The sequence below is a fragment of the Myxine glutinosa genome, chromosome 4, assembly GCF_964187855.1.
Source record: "Myxine glutinosa chromosome 4, kmMyxGlut1.1, whole genome shotgun sequence".
Classification (NCBI taxonomy): domain Eukaryota; kingdom Metazoa; phylum Chordata; class Myxini; order Myxiniformes; family Myxinidae; genus Myxine; species Myxine glutinosa.
In genome coordinates, this window is record NC_136264.1 from 133762644 (window position 1) to 133783504 (window position 20861).

Sequence of the window (20861 nt, forward strand, 5' to 3'; positions counted from 1 at the left end):
CTTTTCACATCAAAAGCAATATGCTTCAGCGACCCACATGAAAACCCTGCCCAAATTTCAAGTCAATATGATGAAAATTTATGTTTTATGCAGCCTTGACCTTTGGCCTTTTGATCTTAAAAAAAAAAATCGGTTCTAGCTTTTGATTGGTGAAACAATTCAGCGACCCAATATGCTAGTTCTTAAAATTTCAGGTCCATTCTTGGACTTCGAGGAAATATCGAGGAAAGTCGGCGGCAGCCAGAAATAAACATATCATGAAATAAATATGGTATAAAGTAAACAAAAACATGAGTATTACTTTTTATATTGATTACAAAACATCGAGATGGGTGAGGGTAAACATATTTCATATGTACTATGCCGTAAATACAACAACAACAACAACAGGCATTTTAAGGCCATTTTCCCTGCAAGAGTGGGGGTTAGCCTTGCGGTCCCCATGACGATGTTCTCCATTTTGCCCTATTTTCTGCATCTCCCCTTGTTAACCCGCTTGCCCGCATTTCTTCTTCGACCATCTTTAGCCAAGTCTTTCTCAGTCTTCCCCGTCCTCTACTTCCTTCTACATTCATTTCCATCACTCTTTTCAACCAGTCACTTTCATCCTTCCTCAACACATGACCAAACCATCTCAACCTGTTTCTCTTCACAGCATCCATCACAGGCTCTATTCCCATCATCTTTCGCAATTCATCATTTGTCTTCCTCTCTCTCAACGATACTCCACACATCCACCGAACCATTCGCATTTCCACCCTTTCCAGTCTTCGTTGCTGCTCTACGTTCATTACCCATGTCTCGCTCCCATAAATCATAACACTTCTCACACATGCAGCATACACCTTTCCCTTCAGCTTCAATGACACTCCCCTCCTCGTCAGCACATCACTCAGTTCCCGAAACTTCTTCCATGCACATCTCACTCGAGCAACCGTTGCCGAGTCTGATCCACCTTCTCCATTCAGCATGTCTCCAAGGTAACAAAATGTTTTCACACCTTCCAGCTTCACGCCATCTCCAAGATCCAACTCAACATTTCCTCCATCTGCAGCTCCCTCTGTGCACACCTTACACTTGAATGTAGCTGCCACACTGGCTAATGACCCTCTCAAACCACTACATTTTTGATGAACCCACTCGGCGCACATTGTACATTGAATGGAATTCACTCCGACACCCTTCCTGCACACAGCACACGGCCACTTCCCAGTTCTTTCCACCTCACCACATGCTTTACCACTTACCATCACCTTCGTTTTTCCGATATTCACCTTCAGACCTTTTGTCTCCATACATTCCTTCCACTTGTTCATCTTCTACTTCAGTCCATCCATACTTTCTGCAATCAACACCAGATCATCTGCATACAACAACTCCCACGGTAAACCCTCCTTTACGTTCTGAGCCAGCACCTCCATCACAGCTACAAATAGTAGTGGACTTAGTACCGACCCCTGATGCACTCCCACCTTCACCTCAAACTCGCCACTGTTCCCGTCCTTCGTCCTTACAGCTGTGCGCGCTCTTTTGTACATTGCCATCACTACTCTGATCAACCATTCTTCCACTCCTAACTTACTATGCCGTAAATACAAAACACAATACTTAACTTGGGATGATTATGATGGCTGTTGGATCATCGTTAGCACGATGTATCCGCCTGCTGCATTGCCATATAGAAGAAGGGTAACATGATCGTTAGCCACCTTGAAGCCTGGCGCAGATCTTTCCTCTTTGGACAGGAAGGTATACGACATGGCATTCTCTTCCAAAAAAATTCCATCTCTTCAGCGTCAAAAACCTGCTCTGGCATAAATCCCTTCGCCTCGATTAGTTCAGCGAGCGGTGGTGGGTAGTTTTGCACAGTGTCATGGTTGAACTCGAACCTTCAGACTCGGATGCCTCGTGGAAACGTTGGTAAATCCGCAATGGTTTCCTCTGAGCCCCCATACCGGTCCACTCAAAAGCACTTTTTCTGTTTGCTCCTCAATCCAAACATTAAGCACTTTTTCCATCCTTTCAATGAGGATCACTCATTGTGAACAAGACTTTTACCCTTTGCTGGTGGGAGCACATGCACGGATGCTTGACTCACGTGTTCCGTGAGTGAACGTTTACTCATGTTTACCAAGCTTCCCCCGGCCACCTCACAAGGTGGGATAATAGTGGCCATTAAAAAAAACAACAGCTTTGATGTTGAACTTCGCAAATAATAATTGCTAACCAATTTTTACAAAATATAATTAAAACTGAAATACAGAAATATCTCATTTACAAAAGTATTCATACCCGAGTCAATACTTCGTAGAAGCGCCTTTGGCAGCGATTACAGTTTTGAGTCTTCTTGGGTATGCCTGTATTCACTTTGCACATCTGGATTTGGGGAGTTTCTCCCATTCTTCCTTGCAGATTTGCTCAAGCTCCGTCAAGTTGGATGGGGAGCGTCAGTGAATAGCAGTCTTCGTCTTTCCACAGATTCTCAATGGGATTCACATCTGGGCTTTGGCTGGGCCACTCAAGGACTTTCTTGTTCTTGTTCTGAATCTATTCCAGTGTTACTTTGGCTTTAAGCTAGGGGTCATTGTCCTATTGGAACGTAAATCCTAGCAGCAGTCTAAGGTCGCTTGCACTTTGAAGCAGGTTCTCCTCAAAGGATTTGCCTGTATTTGACTCCATTCAATGTTCCCTCTATCCTTACAAGTCTCCAAGACCCTGCCGCTGAAAAGCATCCCCATAGCATGCTTCAAGGTAGGGATGGTGTTCGATGGGTGTTGAGCTGTGCTTGGTTTCTGCCTGATGTAGCACTTTGCATTCAGACCAAAGAGTTCCATTTTCATCTCATCAGATCACAGAATCTCTTGCCTCATGCTGTGAGAGTCTTTCACGTGTCTTTTTGCAAACTCCATTTCGTCATGTATCTTGTTCTCAGGAGTGGCTTCCGTCTGGCCACTCTCCCCTAAAGCCTAGATTTGTGAAAGGCTGCGGAGACTGTTGTCCTTCCGGCAGATCCTCCCAGCTCAGCCAAGGAGCTCTGTAGTTCTGTCAGAGTTCTTGGGTCATCATTGGGTTCTTTCTTGGACTTTGGGGGGGTGGGGGGGACCAAAGTCCTCCTTTCCCGCTGCTCAGTTTGGTCGGATGGCCAGCTCTAGTAAGAGTCTGGGTACTTCCATAAACTTTCCATTTCCTAATGATGGAGCTCACTGTGGTCTTGGGAACTTTAAACACACTATAAATTGTTTTGTATCCATCCCCAGATCTATGCCTCCTCAAAATTATATCTCGGAGTTCTGTGAACAGTTCCTTGACTTCATGGTAGAGTTTCTGCTCTGTCATGAACTGTTAACTTTGGGACCTTATATAGAAAGGTGTTTCTTTCTAAATCATATCCAATCAATTGAACTGGCCACAGGTGGACTCCAGTCAGGTTGTAGAGACATCTTGGGGATGATCAAAGGAAGATGGATGCACCTGAGCTCAATTTGGAATGTCACAGCAAAGGGGTTGAATATTTATTGACTCGAGACATTTCAGCATTTCATTTTTAACCCTTTGAGTATGCGATTTTTTTTTTGATAATCCCAGGATCCCCAGCAACCTAAACAAATTTAAATAAAAATTCTCGAACCTCGATAAATTTGATAAAACGGGATTAATTTGGCATTTTGGTACAGGAATGCAACCATGTACTGACGATCTATTTTAGTAAGGGCATTTTATGAGATATTTCACAAATCTGTTAACTAAATTGTTACCAAAAAATTTCTTCACCAATATGTTTGTAAAGGTGTGTAATAACATGTGTTAAAATGTTGAAGTTCAACTCCCGTGGGAAACCCAGAAAAAAAGCTGTTGAATTCGGGTACCGAAAAATTATTTTCGAGAATTTTTATTTTTTTTAATCGGCCCTTAAGTAACTTATGAGGGGTCAAATAAGGGTTTTTCATGATTCTGAGTTGATTGTTAACATTTATATTTTCACTTTTACATTTACACACAAAGTAGCTTTTATTTCACATACATATATAATACTCAAGAGTTATTTCTCATTCACAATGTCAGAAGTTTCAACAGTCATTGTCTATGTCTTCTTCAGACTCAACAACATCATGACTGCAGTTTCTGCATGTAATGCCATTACAGACTCCACAGGCCGAGATGCACGTGACCACATTCTTCTTGCAGCTGCATCGTCGGTTGCTGCAATCTCCATGACAATTACAGCTCGTGAACTGCAATAGCTCCTCAGGAGCCGTGGGGTCCAGTGTTGGAACTGGCTCATACCCATGCACACCTATTGTCCATCCATAGTCACTGGGGTTCAGAGACATGCTCTGTAGAAGGATCCAGTCCCGGGTCTGCAGGTAGGCACGGAGTGAATGTTGTGCAGCTGCACCCTCTGTTGGAGGTAGAGTCTCTGGTTTGATCACTCCTGCCGCTGCCCAGAGTGTGTCACCTGGAGTGAGGAGTGGCTGATCATGAGCCAGGGAGGAGGAAAGCTCAGCGAGGGGGAGAAACATGATCGCGTTCGTTCCTATCTGTTTCCTGTTCGTAAATGGAATAATCTTTACTTCAGTTCCTCTCAGGATCTTAGCTTTGTCGAGTGCCTTCAACTTCACCTGGGGGAAAGCTGCTGTTGTCTGTGGATCTAGCAAAGGTGGTGCCGGAGAGGTGACTTCGATCCAACCCATTGAGTGAAAGGGAGTGTTTCCGTGAATAGAGACGATGTTTAAATCTATATTGTCTCCAACAAACTGAGTGACTGCATTGTTTGTTTCCCCAACCTCCATAAAGACCACCTGATCATTACTTGACAATTCACTTTCACTGGCTGGCACTTTGGCTGTCATCACTGATTGATCCTCAAGCGCAGCATCAACCGCAACCTCATCATTGATCTGTTCATCGGTTTCCTCCACAATGGTGTCAAGAGTGCCAGAAGTATCTGGAACATCATCTCCACTCCTACTATTAAGGAAGCAGTATTTGTAGTTTTGTGTCTCTGTGTAAGACTCAGTGTATCCCAGCCGGTGGAACTTGTTGAGCATCCATTTTGACCCAAATCTATGATCAAGTTGTATGGCGAGCCCCATTTGGTGTGGCAATACTCCAGACCGAGGTCGACAGGCCTTAATAAAATTCTGCCCCCAAACGGCAACTCTTTCGTCTGTCTTGACAATCGGTCTCAAGAACATCTGAAGGCTTGCAGGAACAAGTGTCAGCTGACTATCGATGTCAGTCATACTGTGTATGGTGGGGTATGACTTTGGACCTAAATCAATCAAGGCAATATCATTGGATATGAACTTGAGTGCCATCTTTATGATCTGAGTCTTCTCATCTCCATGGTCAAGATTAGCATGATGCCCTCGCAGAATATTGTCGGTGCCATCTTTGAGACAGAGTACATCTGCCCTTCTTTCCTGTGTTGTGAAATACAAGGTGTCTTCGTATTTCTCTAGAAGTTTTATCTTTAGCCAATGCTTTGAATAAGAAAGGCTCTTCTCTGGTGACTGATCAAACTCCTGCAGCTTTTCATGGACTTGGTCCATGTTCATTACCCCATGCTCTAATTCTGAGTCTAACCATTCGCAGAATTCAATAAAAACTGCCTCTCGCTCCTCATCAATACTCCTCTGTCCTCTCTTCCTTTTTCCTTCCTCATCAGTCTTGGACAAACTGTCACCTCTCGCAAACATAAGTTTGCATCGCAAATGGTACAGTGTTTCTTCTGCTACCAAGTCGTTGATCCCTTCCAGGCGTCCAGTGACTTCAGTGCCCCAGTCATCCCCGTGACTCCGTGCTGTCTTCAGCAAGCTTGCCTTCAGTGTATCTGCAGTCAAATTATCTGGCACTCTGTATTTCTTTCTAGCTTGTGCTGGATTATTTTTGTAGAGCTGGGCTGGTTGGTTGCAAAGAAAGCATACATCCTTATACAGGAGGTCAACTGACTGATCTTCTAGAACTGCAGCCAGTTGATGAACTGAACTCACAAGTAGTGCGTCTTCTCTTCAACTTTGATGACTCTTTCTCTGCCTTTGATGCTTGAGCTGACTTCTTGGTGGTTGCAACAAAGTTGTTGTACAGATCATTTTTACACTTCTGGTGGTACCTCAGTTTTCCTTCCTTTTGAGCCTCCTTCATACGTTCCACAACAGTAACATTTTCCACAGTTTCTGCTTGTTTCAATAAAGTTGAGTATCCCTTTGGAGTTGCCTGTATGAGCCTTTCAGCTGGTGTATCCGAGCGTGCACAGATGAAGCAATTGAGCATAGGTGGAGTAACGTCTTCATCCATATTGCTAGACTCCATGTCCTGCAAAGTAGAAAATGAGATATATTTAGAAATTATTTTTCCACAAAGGAGTGTCTGTGGTGAAATATAAATGTTAACAATCAACTCAGAATCATGAAAAAACCCTTATTTGACCCCTCATAAGTTACTTAAGGGCCGATTAAAAAAAATAAAAAATTCTCGAAAATAATTTTTCGGTACCCGAATTCAACAGCTTTTTTTCTGGGTTTCCCACGGGAGTTGACCTTCAACATTTTAACACATGTTATTACACACCTTTACAAACATATTGGTGAAGAAATTTTTTGGTAACAATTTAGTTAACAGATTTTCATATGTTTCCCTTACTATTTATAGGTATAGTCGATGACGTGTAGTAACGTCATCTGTACACAAAACTTTTTCGCCGGTTGTGGCACTGGACGTCATCCGTACTCAAAGGGTTAATGATTTTGTAAAAATTCTTTAAAAAACAAAACAATTCCACTTTGGAATTTGTTCACATTAGGGGGACAGTGACAAAAAAACCTGAATTAAATCAATTTTAAATTCAGGCTGCAACACAACAAAATGTGAAAAGGTCAAGTGGTGTGAATACTTTCTGAAGGCACTATTATGATGTAAAGATGAAATGATTCGATTTCTGTCAAAGGTCAAACGTCATAGGTCATGTCATGTAAAAATGTGATACTTGAGAGTGGCTGAAAGGATTTAATCAAACCTGTTATACGTATGTGTAATGACGTAATGATGTGGGCGGAGGCATATTGGTCAATGTCGCGACGTCGACGAGTGCTGTTCTCGTTTTAAAATGTTTTTCTATTGCTTATAATATAAAAGCAATGCTTGCATTCAATTTTAACATATTTTCCAACTTTCGACACTCATTTCTCCCATCATAGTGGAAGCTGCGGCAGGTAGGCTTTAAGTGTGTAACCTTTTTAAGACAAGTACGTAGCTAGTCGAGAACCTTGTTCTTCATCACCTCATCAGAAACTTCCCTTCTCTCTTTCCTTCCCATTTTGTCTTTAACCTCTGTCATCAACAGCTGCAACCTCACAGACACACTTTGCAGTTCCAGGAGGGATGAGAGCTGCACGGGGTGGCCGTGGAACCCCTTCTAGGACTGGAGGGTCGCACCATTCCTCCACGCCTCATCCGGCCCTTGCTCGCTGGTTTGGGAAAGAGATTCTCCAGCAGCCACTTCCATCCATGCCGAATCATGTCATTTCGGTGGACGATTTGGAATTGAGGCCAGGGGTATAATCATGCTGTCTGCAGACTCTCACCAGCACCACCTCTCCTGACTATGTACTTCCTCACTCCTTCCTCGATCGCCAATCCCGTTCCACAGGTTCAAGGAATGTTTGCTTTTCAAAAAGCGTTTTGATCATAATGGGCTCTGCTAAAGACTCGTTGTATAATATGAAATGGTAAAGTAAGTCACTTACTTGTGACCTCAACTTGACTAGCCTGTTGTAAACTGCAGATGGAATTGAATGGGCCGGAAGTTGCACGTCTTTCCATGCTGTGTCACTCTGGATTTATCCAACACAATGTTTGCAGGTAACAACTGCCTCCTTCAGAATGCTCGACTGTGTGTGTGTGCGTGTGTTGAACAGAGTTGACAAATGCCTTGTAAAGATGAAAGGGTAATTTTTGTTTTGATTGCTCTGCACCGCATCACCCCCTTTTCCTCACCCCTCAAATTTTTTCCACCTTTCATCTTCATTCCTACACAGCCACTGCCATTCTCACAGATTAATCTCAGGATAGAGTAGAATTCTCCTTGCTGTATGCATTTGAAATTTTGTTTGGGTTTATGGTAAGAGAAGGTTAATTTGGGGATGGAGCGAGTGTGATATTAAGTTGGCACAAATGTGTATATTTTCAAATCTGGTTCTTGTGGAGGAGGGTGGGGGTGGGGAGAGGGGGGGGGGGGGGTGAGCGTTAAGGAAGATGTTTGAGAAAGTTAAATAATAGACTCGGATTTGAACCTGCAGCCACATCATGGGATTTATTTTGCTTCGTTACATTTGATTATTGATGTCGAACGCCCAGAACCTGACAAGATTGGATACGAGAAAAGAAGTTTTTTTTTAAATGAATCTCACTGATTCCACCAAGTCTGAAGAAGCATTGTGATTTGGATACAGAGCTGAGAAAATAATTGATTTGGATGCAGAGCTGAACAATGGGTTTGGAAGGTGAGGAATGTTTGAATGAATAGTTTTGCTTTATTTATTTATTTCCCCATCAACCGTCTTCATCTTCAATATGGTCCAACGTTAACTGATTCAAACAAACAATGTATTCGCATCTTGCACTCCCTTCCTTTGGTTCACTCCATAATTTCAAAAACTGACAATTTTCTGACTTCCTCCCCCTCCCAACCTTCCTTTTTCCTTCCTCTCCCATACCCTGCATTCTCCCTTATTACTTCACAACCCCCACCCACCACCCACTCGTCCCCGTTCCCCTCTTTCCACTCGGTCCAACAGCCTCTTTCCCCTTGTCCCTTCAGCCCCTCCATTCCCTCGTCCCACCTGCCACCTCCTTCTCCTCATCCTGCTCCCGCTCCTCCTTCCACTCGTCCCGCTCCTCCTTCCACTCGTCCCGCCCCTCCTTCCACTCGTCCCGCCCTCCTTCCACTCGTCCCGCCCTCCTTCCACTCGTCCCGCCCCTCCTTCCACTCGTCCCGCCCCTCCTTCCACTCGTCCCGCTCCTCCTTCCACTCGTCCCGCCCCTCCTTCCACTCGTCCCGCCCCTCCTTCCACTCGTCCCGCCCTCCTTCCACTCGTCCCGCCCTCCTTCCACTCGTCCCGCCCTCCTTCCACTAGTCCCGCCCCTCCTTCCACTCGTCCCGCCCCTCCTTCCACTCGTCCCGCCCCTCCTTCCACTCGTCCCGCCCCTCCTTCCACTCGTCCCGCCCCTCCTTCCACTCGTCCCGCCCCTCCTTCCACTCGTCCCGCCCCTCCTTCCACTCGTCCCGCCCCTCCTTCCACTCGTCCCGCCCCTCCTTCCACTCGTCCCGCCCCTCCTTCCACTCGTCCCGCCCCTCCTTCCACTCGTCCCGCCCCTCCTTCCACTCGTCCCGCCCCTCCTTCCACTCGTCCCGCCCCTCCTTCCACTCGTCCCGCCCCTCCTTCCACTCGTCCCGCCCCTCCTTCCACTCGTCCCGCCCCTCCTTCCACTCGTCCCGCCCCTCCTTCCACTCGTCCCACCCACTCCTCCTTCCACTCGTCACAACTCGCCCCTCCTTTCACTCGTCCCTACCACTCCCTTTCCACTTGTCTCACCCTGCTCCCTCTGCCCATTTGTCCCACTCCATCCCTCCCCCTCCTCCTTCCGCTTATCCTCTGCCCCTCCCTCTGCTTGTCTGCTTTGTAAAAAGGTTGGAAGCTGTACATTTTTTTTTTGTTAGCTTATGTTCTGAACGTTTGTCAGTGAAGCCAGATGACTAACACTTGCAGTTTGCAAGAGAGACTTGCATTGGATGCAAAATGCTGTTTATCTTTGTATAAACATTGAATAGTCTACATTTTTCTGCAAGATGTGAGATCGAAGGAGCGAACTTGCAAAGCGTTTTTGTTATCATTTTTCCTTGTAAGAAATAAAATTAACATATTTATGAAGCTGAAGTTATCAGTTTGATTCTTACCCTTATCTGAAACAGCTTAAATGAATTGGGTGAAAACTGGTGGTTGATCTCAGGGTGGATACAAGAAGATTTGATGATGGAGTGTCTCCTGCTACCTGCTACACCATTCCAACTAGATGGTATTCCTAGAATACTTACCCTGCGCAGTCAACTTGGTGTGATCCAACTCTTCTATTTTTGAACGTTTTTTAAAATTTAAATCAAATATGGCTGCCAGACCACGTGAGCGATGACATCGTACATTTATATTCTCTAAATAATTGTTGCATAGATCATGCTCTACAAATTTCAAACTGATCAGACTAGGCGTTGTACCTGTCGAATTATGACGTCGTAATTATGGCACCAATGACGTCATCGTTAACACCTATTCCCCATATGGAGTTATTTACAATGAGCCACGTTTCAATTTTTCAAATGATGACACGGCACACACTTTACTTTGCTGAAATGCAGACACAAATGTTATATTTTCGTCAAAAATCGTCAGAATTTCGCCAAATCGGTTTTAGTCGTGTGTTAATATACCTCAGCGATTGACAAATCTGAAATCAGAATTTTATTTGACGTCAAAATGACCCCGTGAGGTCGCTCCGTACTTTGCCTGCTCGTCATTTGCAGTGTGATAATTAATTCCATGCCCATCTAGAAGACTCCTTCTTCATGCAATAACTTCTAGCTTCCAGACCGCACATCCAATCATCTTGAAATTTTGCACACATGTTACACTTCATTACCTCTACTATAATATAACGTTTCACGTCGATCATTGAAGCGGTTCAAGAGTTATACATTTTAAAATATTTTCGTTAAATTATTTATATCTGCCAAACCATGTGACCTAGCGCAAATTTAAAAGGTGATTTTAGTAGTCTGATATGCTGAACACATCTGTGAAGTTTCCCCTCTGTTGGATCACAAATGAGGGAGGAGCTTGGTTTTAAAAGTTTATGCTTAAAAACGTCATACCTCCGAAACTATGTGACGCATGACGTCGTTCTCGCTGACTTTTTTGTTCGTCATGGGTATGCGATTCTGCCTGCATAGTTTGGACTCTATCTGTTCAGTCGTTAATGAAAAAATTTGATTTTAGTGGTTTTTCACTCAAAACAATATGGCGTCCAAACCACGTAACTTACGACGTCATTATAATTTTATTTCTGCATCAATTTATACCGAGAAGATGCTCAAGAAATTTCATCCTGATTGGATAAAGTTTTTTTACTTGTCCATTTATGACGTCATAACGGCGGCACCTATGACGTCATCATTCACATGTTGTTCTGCATGGAGAGTTCTTTGCAATGAGACATGTCTCAATTATTTATGTGCAGCGGTTTTTGAGAGGTGCAAAGTTTTTTGTTTTTTCCAAGATGGCGCCCGTATTACGTGACCTGTGACGTCATAATATTCACTGAAATATTCTACAGGAGGCCCTCCTATGGTGAAAATTTCATGTCAATCGGACCAACGGTTGCCGAGAAAATGATTTTTTTAAATGCAGACACGTACGTACGTATGATGTACAGATGGACGCGAATGCTTAACCCTACCTTTCGCTTCGCGAGCGCAGGGTAATAACCGTATGACTGTTTTACTGTGAAGCGTGGTGTTGCGGTTTTTCTTTCTGGGTGCTTGTTCCACCCTTTGGCCTGATTTTGGAAGGAGTGAAGGCGATTTCTTTTATTTCTTGGCCGATCTTCAACGAGAGAGAATGACGTCACTTGGAACAACGGAAAGGACAGTGTGAAGACAGAAGGATTCATGGCTTTGCAGGGAGCTCAATTCTAGTTTCCGCCAAATTGGAGTTATACTCAACAAAGTTTCACTTTCCCCGGGACATCTCTTCCGCGACCTGGTTGTGGATTCTACTTTATCACTTGATATGCAGCTTCCTCAGTGGAGGCATTATGTTTTGGGTTGTCCGGCCGTCCGTGATAGATTTTTGTTACCTCGATAACTTAAGAACGGCTGAAGGGATCTTCATCAAACTTGGTGCAACCAACTCTCACTCCCACCACCTGTTCACCCCCAACTCCCCCTCTCACCACCTGTTCACCCCCAACTCCCCCTCTCACCACCACCCGTTCACCCCCAACTCCCCCTCTCACCACCACCTGTTCACCACCACCCGTTCACCCTAACTTCCCTCTCACCACCCGTTTACCCCAACTCCCCCTCTCACCACCACCCGTTCACCTTAACTTCCCTCTCACCCACCCGTACACCCTAACTCCCCCTCTCACCCACCCGTTCACTGCCAACTCCCCCTCTCACCACCCGTTCACCCTAACGCCCCCTCTCACCACCCGTTCACCCTAACCCCCCCCCCTCTCACCACCCGTTCGCCCGAACTCCCCCTCCCAAGACCTGTTTACCCCAACTTCCCCGCCCAGCATCCGTTCACCCCAACCTACAGTAAAGCAGAGCAGTGGGAGCAGGTAAAATACGCCCATTCTGGACGTACTCGGGGTGCGTATGGGTTTTTAAGATGCCGTATTCAGGGTGTGTATGGGTTTATTATTGTACAGATATTGTAATACTTATTTTGTATTCTTGCCCTTGTAAATCCACCATTACAAACTCATTTGGTCTCCGAGTGTGATTGTCATGCTCTAATCGCGAGTGTACGAGTTATAATCATCCGTTAAAACTTGAAGGACAGATTGTGTTTGGGCGATTAGTGCCCAGTACCTGCGTCCGGCCATCTCCACTCATATTGCTAATTAGGGTAATGAGTTGCATGGTACGTACCTACGTATTAGTGAGTGGTCTGACTGGCTTTCACATTTCACTTGAGCACTGTAACCTGGCAAACAGGCCCGGGAATTTGCTCGAGCGCCTGAATCCTTGGTCGGCGTGACCGCTTTGACCCGGTTTGTCAGATTCGGACCGGGCAACTGGGATGAGCCTGACTACAACAATATTTACTAGCAATCATGTTGGGGGGAGTGAGGGCTGTTATAAATATATTTTGTTTGAGTCTGGGGCCACAGGAGAGACTACACTACATTTTTGCATCTATTGCTAAAAGGATAAATGTGTGTTGTGTGTGCGTGCGACTGCTTGCTTGTATTTACAGGATATTTCACGGATATTTCTCATTTCCTAATTTTTTGTGAGTCTGACTTGCATCCAGGAACATAATTATGGTTAATCATTTTGAAATTCACTATTTCTTTAAATCCTGAAAATTGTTGAAAAGACTATTTGACTTAAATGTCACCCTACCAACAGTAGAAAGTGCCCTGGCTATTGGAAATGAGTCGCTAAAACACATTTCAGAATTCCCGTATCATTTTCTGTTTAGCTGGTCCCATTTGTGCACTTGTGATGTTGGGGTCCCAGGTTCAAATCCCCATAATATAAAGTCCTGCATTAATTTGTTGATCCACGATTGTGTGTGCAACTTGTGTAAAATTACACTGATGTCTCGTCGTGGCCTTTCTGTACAATCCTCTTCCATGTGACTTGGAAATAATCATTCGGCACAACACTTGCTGCTATGGAGTCTGTGAAGAGAGAGTATAGAATGGGGGAGGAGTAGTGTGGGTTAGTGGGTGATAAAAGCACAAAAACAAGCAGATGAAGTGAAAATTGGTTTCATCCTTCAAAAGCAAAAACTACAACGCTACTTGCTAAAGTGCATACCTCCGCCATGTTGAAGAGTTCAGGTATTGTTATCCCACTAATCGGCCCGCTCCAGATCCGAATCTTCACCAAAATTGAACCTATTCTTCCTTGTTACACACCCAACCTGTCCACCAAGTTTCACCTGAATCTGGTAACATTTTTTAATGTCATGCTATATATCGTCTTTGGCCTCATTCAATGGTGAAGAATTATGATTTATGGTGTTATGATTTATGGGAGCGAGACATGGATAATGAACGTAGAGCAGCAACGAAGGCTGGAAAGGGTGGAAATGCGAATGGTTCGGTGGATGTGTGGAGTATAGTTGAGAGAGAGGAAGACAAATGATGAATTGCGAAAGATGATGGGAATAGAGCCTGTGATTGATGCTGTGAAGAGGAACAGGTTGAGATGGTTTGTTCATGTGTTGAGGAAGGATGAAAGTGACTGGTTGAGAAGAGTGATGGAAATGAATGTGGAAGGAAGTAGAGGACGCGGAAGACTGAGAAAGACTTGGCTAAAGATGGTGGAAGAAGAAATGCGGGCAAGGGGGTTAACAAGGAGAGATGCAGAAAATAGGGCAAAATGGAGAAGATTGTCATGGGGACCGCAAGGCTACCCCCCCCCCCCCCCCCCCCCACTCTAGCAGGGAAAATAGCCTTAAAATGCATGTTGTTGTTGTTGTTCTTATCATAACACTTATCATAACAAAAATAGCCTTAAATCATAACACTTCTCACACATGCAGCATACACCTTTCCCTTCAGCTTCAACGACACTCCCCTCATCAGCACGCCACTCAGTTCCCGAAACTTCTCCCATGCACATCTCACTCTTGCAACCGTTGCCGAGTCTGATCGACCTTCTCCATTCAGCATGTCTCCGAGGTAGTAAAATGTTTTCACACCTTCCAGCTTCACGCCGTCTCCAAGATCCAACTCAACATTTCCTCCATCTGCAGCTCCCTCTGTGCACACCTTACATTTGAATGTAGCTGCCACACTGGTTAATGACCTTCTCAGACCACTACATTTTTGATGAACCCACTCAGTGCACATTGTATATTGAATGGAGTTCACTCCGACACCCTTCCTGCACACAGCACATGGCCACTTCCCAGTTCTTTCCACCTCACCACATGCTTTACCACTTGCCATCACCTTCGTCTTTCCAATATTCACCTTCAGACCTTTTGTCTCCATACATTCCTTCCACTTGTTCATCTTTTCCTTCAGTCCATCCATACTTTCCGCAATCAACACCAGATCAACTGCATACAACAACTCCCACGGTAAACCCTCCTTTCCGTTCTGAGCCAGCACCTCCATCACAGTAGTGGACTTAGTACCGACCCCTGATGCACTCCCACCTTCACCTCAAACTCACCACTGTTCCCGTCCTTCGTCCTTACAGCTGTGCGCGCTCTTTTGTACATTGCCATCACTACTCTGATTAACCATTCCTCCACTCCTAACTTCCTCAATGCCCATGTCAATACTTCGCGTGGAACCCTATCGAATGCTTTCTCCAGATCAACAAACCCAAGAAACAACTTCTTCCTCTTCTCCATGTACTTCTCCTGCAACTGCCTCACAATAAAAAGCGTGTCTGTCGTTCCTCTTCCTGGCATAAATCCAAACTGTATTTCGTCGATCTTCACCTTCTTCCTTATCCTCCTCTCCAACACCCTTTCCAATACCTTCATTCCATGCTCCAATAACTGTATCGCTCGGTACGAGCCACACTCCAGAGGGTCACCTTTCCCCTTGTATAGAGGGACGAGGGTACTCAGTTCCCAATCCACTGGAATGCGTCCCTCTTTCACCACCAGATTACAGATGTCTGTCATTCTCTTCACACCCCAACTTCCTGCTGCCTTCAACATATCTCCCACAACTCCCGTCGGCCCTCCCGCTTTTCTTCTCTTCATTGCTTTTATCGCTTCCTCAACTTCCTTCTCAGTTATCTTCTCTGCTGGTCCTAAAACTGGGTTACTCTCTATGTTGCCATCCCATTCATTCTCTGTATTCAACAGCATTTCCATATGTCTTTTCCATCTTCCTTTAATTCCATCTGGGTCCACAACGATTTGTCCCACTTCATCCTTCAGGCAACTCACCCCCATCACATTACACCTCTCTTTCGCTATCTGCTTTGCAATCCTGAATACCGCTCTCTGACCCTCTTCCAAATCCAAGCTTTCTCCGAACATTTTCCTGCATGCCTCCTGCGCCTTTGCTACCTCTTTCTTTGCAGCCTTCTTGGCTGCCTTATAACTTTCATGCTCTGCTTTTTCTGCTCCCGTACCCTTCGCCTTCTGCCACTCCTTGAACTTCTTCCTCTTCTCGTCAATCCTCTTTCCAACTTCCTCATCCCACCACCATGTTTCCGAGTGCCTCGGTGGTCCTTTTGTCCATCCACATACCTCACCAACGGCTCCCAACAGACTATCTTCCATTGACATCCAACCACGTTCAAGCTCAACCACATCATCCTCTACCCTACTCAGCCTCTCTTTTAATGCCTCCCTTACTGTCACCTCTTTCAACCTCCACACCTTCATTCTCGGTTGGTACTTCACCCGCCGAGCTCTCCTCGCACCTTTCACCCTTATGTCGCAGACAACGAACAGGACCATCAACAGGCAATGGTGGAGGATGATAACACCAAGGCCAAAGCAGGCAGGCAGGATGACCTCCTTAAAGCTCTCCTTCGGAAGACCAATCTCCTCAGAATACCAGTACTCACCAAAAAAAACGTGAGCTCCTCTCCTCAGGCTCGCGGTACCAGTCAGCAAATAATGTAAGTATTAAATTTTTTTGAAGTACTGTAAGTCTCTAAGCTGTATGTCACCATGGAAGTGAAGAGATTGCATTGAGACACTGGTTTATTACCTCTGCCACCGAAGGTGGATGGAGGTTATGTTTTGACCCCTGGCTGTTTGTCTGTGAACAAGATATCTCAAAAAGTTGTGGCTGGTTTCGGACGAAATTTGGCAGAGAGGTAGCGTATGTGACAAGGACGAAATGATTCGATTTTGGTGAATATCTGGATCTGGCTACTAGAATTTTAAAAGTGATTCTTCACCATTGGCAGATAGGGCCAAAACGATATATTGTAGGATATCTCAAAATGACAAAGTGACAAATGACGGAAGCCTCTCCTCAATGAAAGACACATGAAAGCCCGCTTGGAGTTTGCTAAAAAGCACCTAAAGGACTCTCAGACTGTGAGAAACAAGATTCTGTGGTCTGATGAAACCAAGATTGAACTGTTTGGCTTCCGTCTGGCCACTCTGCCATAAAGTCCAGATCGGTGGAGTGTTGCAGTGATGGTTGTCCTTCTGGAAGTTTCTCCCATCTCCACACAGGATCTCTGGAGCTCAGCCAGAGTGACCATCGGGTTCTTGGTCACCTCTCTTACCAAGGCCCTTCTCCCCCGATTGCTCAGTTTGGCCGGGCGGCCAGCTCGAGGAAGAGTCCTGGTTGTTCCAAACTTTTTCCATTTAAGAATCATAGAGGCCACTGTGCTCTTGGGAACCTTCAATGCAGCAGAATTTTTTTTGTGGGCTTCCCCAGATCTGTGCCTCGACACAATCCTGTCTGAGCTCTGCAGGCAGTTCCTTCGACCTCATGGCTTGGTTTTTGCTCTGATGTGCATTGTCAGCTGTGAGACCTTATATAGACAGGTGTGTGCCTTTCCAAATCATGTCCAATCAATTGAATTTACCACAGGTGGACTCCAATCAATGTTTAGAAACATCTCAAAGATCAAGAGAAATGGGAGGCACCTGAGATAAATTTCAAGTGTCATTGCAAAAGGAATGAATACTTATGTAAATGTGATATTTCAGTTTTTTCTTTTTAATAAATTTGCAAAACTTTCAAAAATCATGTTTTCTCTGTCATTATGGGGTATTGAGTGCAGATTGATGAGGGAAAAAATGAATTTAAACGATTTCAGCATAAGTTGCATAAGGCTGCAACATAACAAAATGTGAAAAAAGTGAAGGGGTCTGAATACTTTCTGAATGCACTGTATATACAATTTTCTTGTCAACTGCCTCTGAATACCTGCTTGGATTCCCATGGTACTGTGAATGCCTGATTGGCTTGCCATGGTAAATATATTGCCTCTTTCTTTGTTACGGGCAATTTCTTTATAGTAAGGGCATTTTATGAGATATTTCACAAATCTGTTAACTAAATTGTTACCAAAAAATTTCTTCACCAATATGTTTGTAAAGGTGTGTAATAACATGTGTTAAAATGTTGAAGTTCAACTCCCGTGGGAAACCCAGAAAAAAAGCTGTTGAATTCGGGTACCGAAAAATTATTTTCGAGAATTTTTATTTTTTTAAATCGGCCCTTAAGTAACTTATGAGGGGTCAAATAAGGGTTTTTCATGATTGAGTTGATTGTTAACATTTATATTTTCACTTTTACATTTACACACAAAGTAGCTTTTATTTCACATACATATATAATACTCAAGAGTTATTTCTCATTCACAATGTCAGAAGTTTCAACAGTCATTGTCTATGTCTTCTTCAGACTCAACAACATCATGACTGCAGTTTCTGCATGTAATGCCATTACAGACTCCACAGGCCGAGATGCACGTGACCACATTCTTCTTGCAGCTGCATCGCCGGTTGCTGCAATCTCCATGACAATTACAGCTCGTGAACTGCAATAGCTCCTCAGGAGCTATCAATACTCCTTCAATAACTGGGAGGAACTCGATCTGTGTGCTCTGCTTTGCATCATTAGCATGGATTCTCTTCATCCAGCCATTCCAGTTGGAGTGTGGGAACTCAGGATCGTTGGCTTTGATCACCCACCCTGCTGCCCAGAGTGTGTCACCTGGAGTGAGGAGTGGCTGATCATGAGCCAGGGAGGAGGAAAGCTCAGCGAGGGGGAGAAACATGATTGCGTTCGTTCCTATCTGTTTCCTGTTCGTAAATGGAATAATCTTTACTTCAGTTCCTCTCAGGATCTTAGCTTTGTCGAGTGCCTTCAACTTCACCCGGGGGAAAGCTGCTGTTGTCTGTGGATCTGGCAAAGGTGGTGCCGGAGAGGTGACTTCGATCCAACCCATTGAGTGAAAGGGAGTGTTTCCGTGAATAGAGACAATGTTTAAATCTATATTGTCTCCAACAAACTGAGTGACTGCATTGTTTGTTTCCCCAACCTCCATAAAGACCACCTGATCATTACTTGACAATTCACTTTCACTGGCTGGCACTTTGGCTGTCATCACTGATTGATCCTCAAGCGCAGCATCAACCGCAACCTCATCATTGATCTGTTCATCGGTTTCCTCCACAATGGTGTCAAGAGTGCCAGAAGTATCTGGAACATCATCTCCACTCCTACTATTAAGGAAGCAGTATTTGTAGTTTTGTGTCTCCGTGTAAGACTCAGTGTATCCCAGCCGGTGGAACTTGTTGAGCATCCATTTTGACCCAAATCTATGATCAAGTTGTATGGCAAGCCCCATTTGGTGTGGCAATACTCCAGACCGAGGTCGACAGGCCTTAATAAAATTCTGCCCCCAAACGGCAACTCTTTCGTCTGTCTTGACAATCGGTCTCAAGAACATCTGAAGGCTTGCAGGAACAAGTGTCAGCTGACTATCGATGTCAGTCATACTGTGTGTGGTGGGGTATGACTTTGGACCTAAATCAATCAAGGCAATATCATTGGATATGAACTTGAGTGCCATCTTTATGATCTGAGTCTTCTCATCTCCATGGTCAAGATTAGCATGATGCGCTCGCAGAATATTGTCGGTGCCATCTTTGAGACAGAGTACATCTGCCCTTCTTTCCTGTGTTGTGAAATACAAGGTGTCTTCGTATTTCTCTAGAAGTTTTATCTTTAGCCAATGCTTTGAATAAGAAAGGCTCTTCTCTGGTGACTGATCAAACTCCTGCAGCTTTTCATGGACTTGGTCCATGTTCATTACCCCATGCTCTAATTCTGAGTCTAACCATTCGCAGAATTCAATAGAAACTGCCTCTCGCTCCTCATCAATACTCCTCTGTCCTCTCTTCCTTTTTCCTTCCTCATCAGTCTTGGACAAACTGTCACCTCTCGCAAACATAAGTTTGCATCGCAAATGGTACAGTGTTTCTTCTGCTACCAAGTCGTTGATCCCTTCCAGGTGTCCAGTGACTTCAGTGCCCCAGTCATCCCCGCGACTCCGTGCTGTCTTCAGCAAGCTTGCCTTCAGTGTATCTGCAGTCAAATTATCTGGCACTCTGTATTTCTTTCTAGCTTGTGCTGGATTATTTTTGTAGAGCTGGGCTGGTTGGTTGCAAAGAATGCATACATCCTTATACAGGAGGTCAACTGACTGTGAACTTCTAGAACTGCAGCCAGTTGATGAACTGAACTCACAAGTAGTGCGTCTTCTCCAACTTTGATGACTCTTTCTCTGCCTTTGATGCTTGAGCTGACTTCTTGGTGGTTGCAACAAAGTTGTTGTACAGATCATTTTTACACTTCTGGTGGTACCTCAGTTTTCCTTCCTTTTGAGCCTCCTTCATACGTTCCACAACAGTAACATTTTCGACAGTTTCTGCTTGTTTCAATAAAGTTGAGTATCCCTTTGGAGTTGCCTGTATGAGCCTTTCAGCTGGTGTATCCGAGCGTGCACAGATGAAGCAATTGAGCACAGGTGGAGTAACGTCTTCATCCATATTGCTAGACCCCATGTCCTGCAAAGTAGAAAATGAGATATATTTAGAAATTATTTTTCCACAAAGGAGTGTCTGTGGTGAAATATAAATGTTAACAATCAACTCAGAATCATGAAAAACCCTTATTTGACCCCTCATAAGTTACTTAAGGGCCGATTTAAAAAAAAAAAAAAATTCTCGAAAATAATTTTTCGGTACCCGAATTAAACAGCTTTTTTTCTGGGTTTCCCATGGGAGTTGACCTTCAACATTTTAACACATGTTATTACACACCTTTACAAACATATTGGTGAAGAAATTTTTTGGTAACAATTTAGTTAACAGATTTTCATGTTTCCCTTACTATTAAGAAACCGTCTTGAATTATTTTGTCTGTTTTAATGGCAACATAAGACTGCTGAGGCATTGGGCCAGCTCAGATTTGTTATCTAAGTTTGAACTCAAGTGTGGTTACGTGACATTGATTTCGCTTGGCTGACTGACTAGGGTCTGTCATGTAACTGTTGGGACAGTCTCCATTTGCCTCGCTTCGCTCACTGGTACGGTAAACCAACTTTGGGCGGGAGG

General features: G+C 44.4%; 2 protein-coding genes across 2 annotated transcripts in view; both read left to right on the forward strand.

Annotated features, from left to right (window-relative positions):
- The window catches only part of EIF4ENIF1 (eukaryotic translation initiation factor 4E nuclear import factor 1), a gene marked incomplete in the record, with an annotated part of 85244 nt that extends 76568 nt beyond the window's left edge, over nt 1–8676 (forward strand). Inside the window, 1 exon segment of the mRNA XM_068113493.2 lies at nt 7343–8676. Coding sequence (XP_067969594.2) covers nt 7343–7560 — 218 coding nt within the window.
- On the forward strand, nt 8663–9929 carry LOC144891813 (uncharacterized; the record flags this gene model as incomplete). Its single annotated transcript, XM_078776452.1, has 1 exon — nt 8663–9929. A coding segment is annotated over one exon (1056 nt), but the record flags the coding sequence as incomplete, so codon positions are not given.
- Between the last annotated feature and the right edge of the window lie 10932 nt (nt 9930–20861).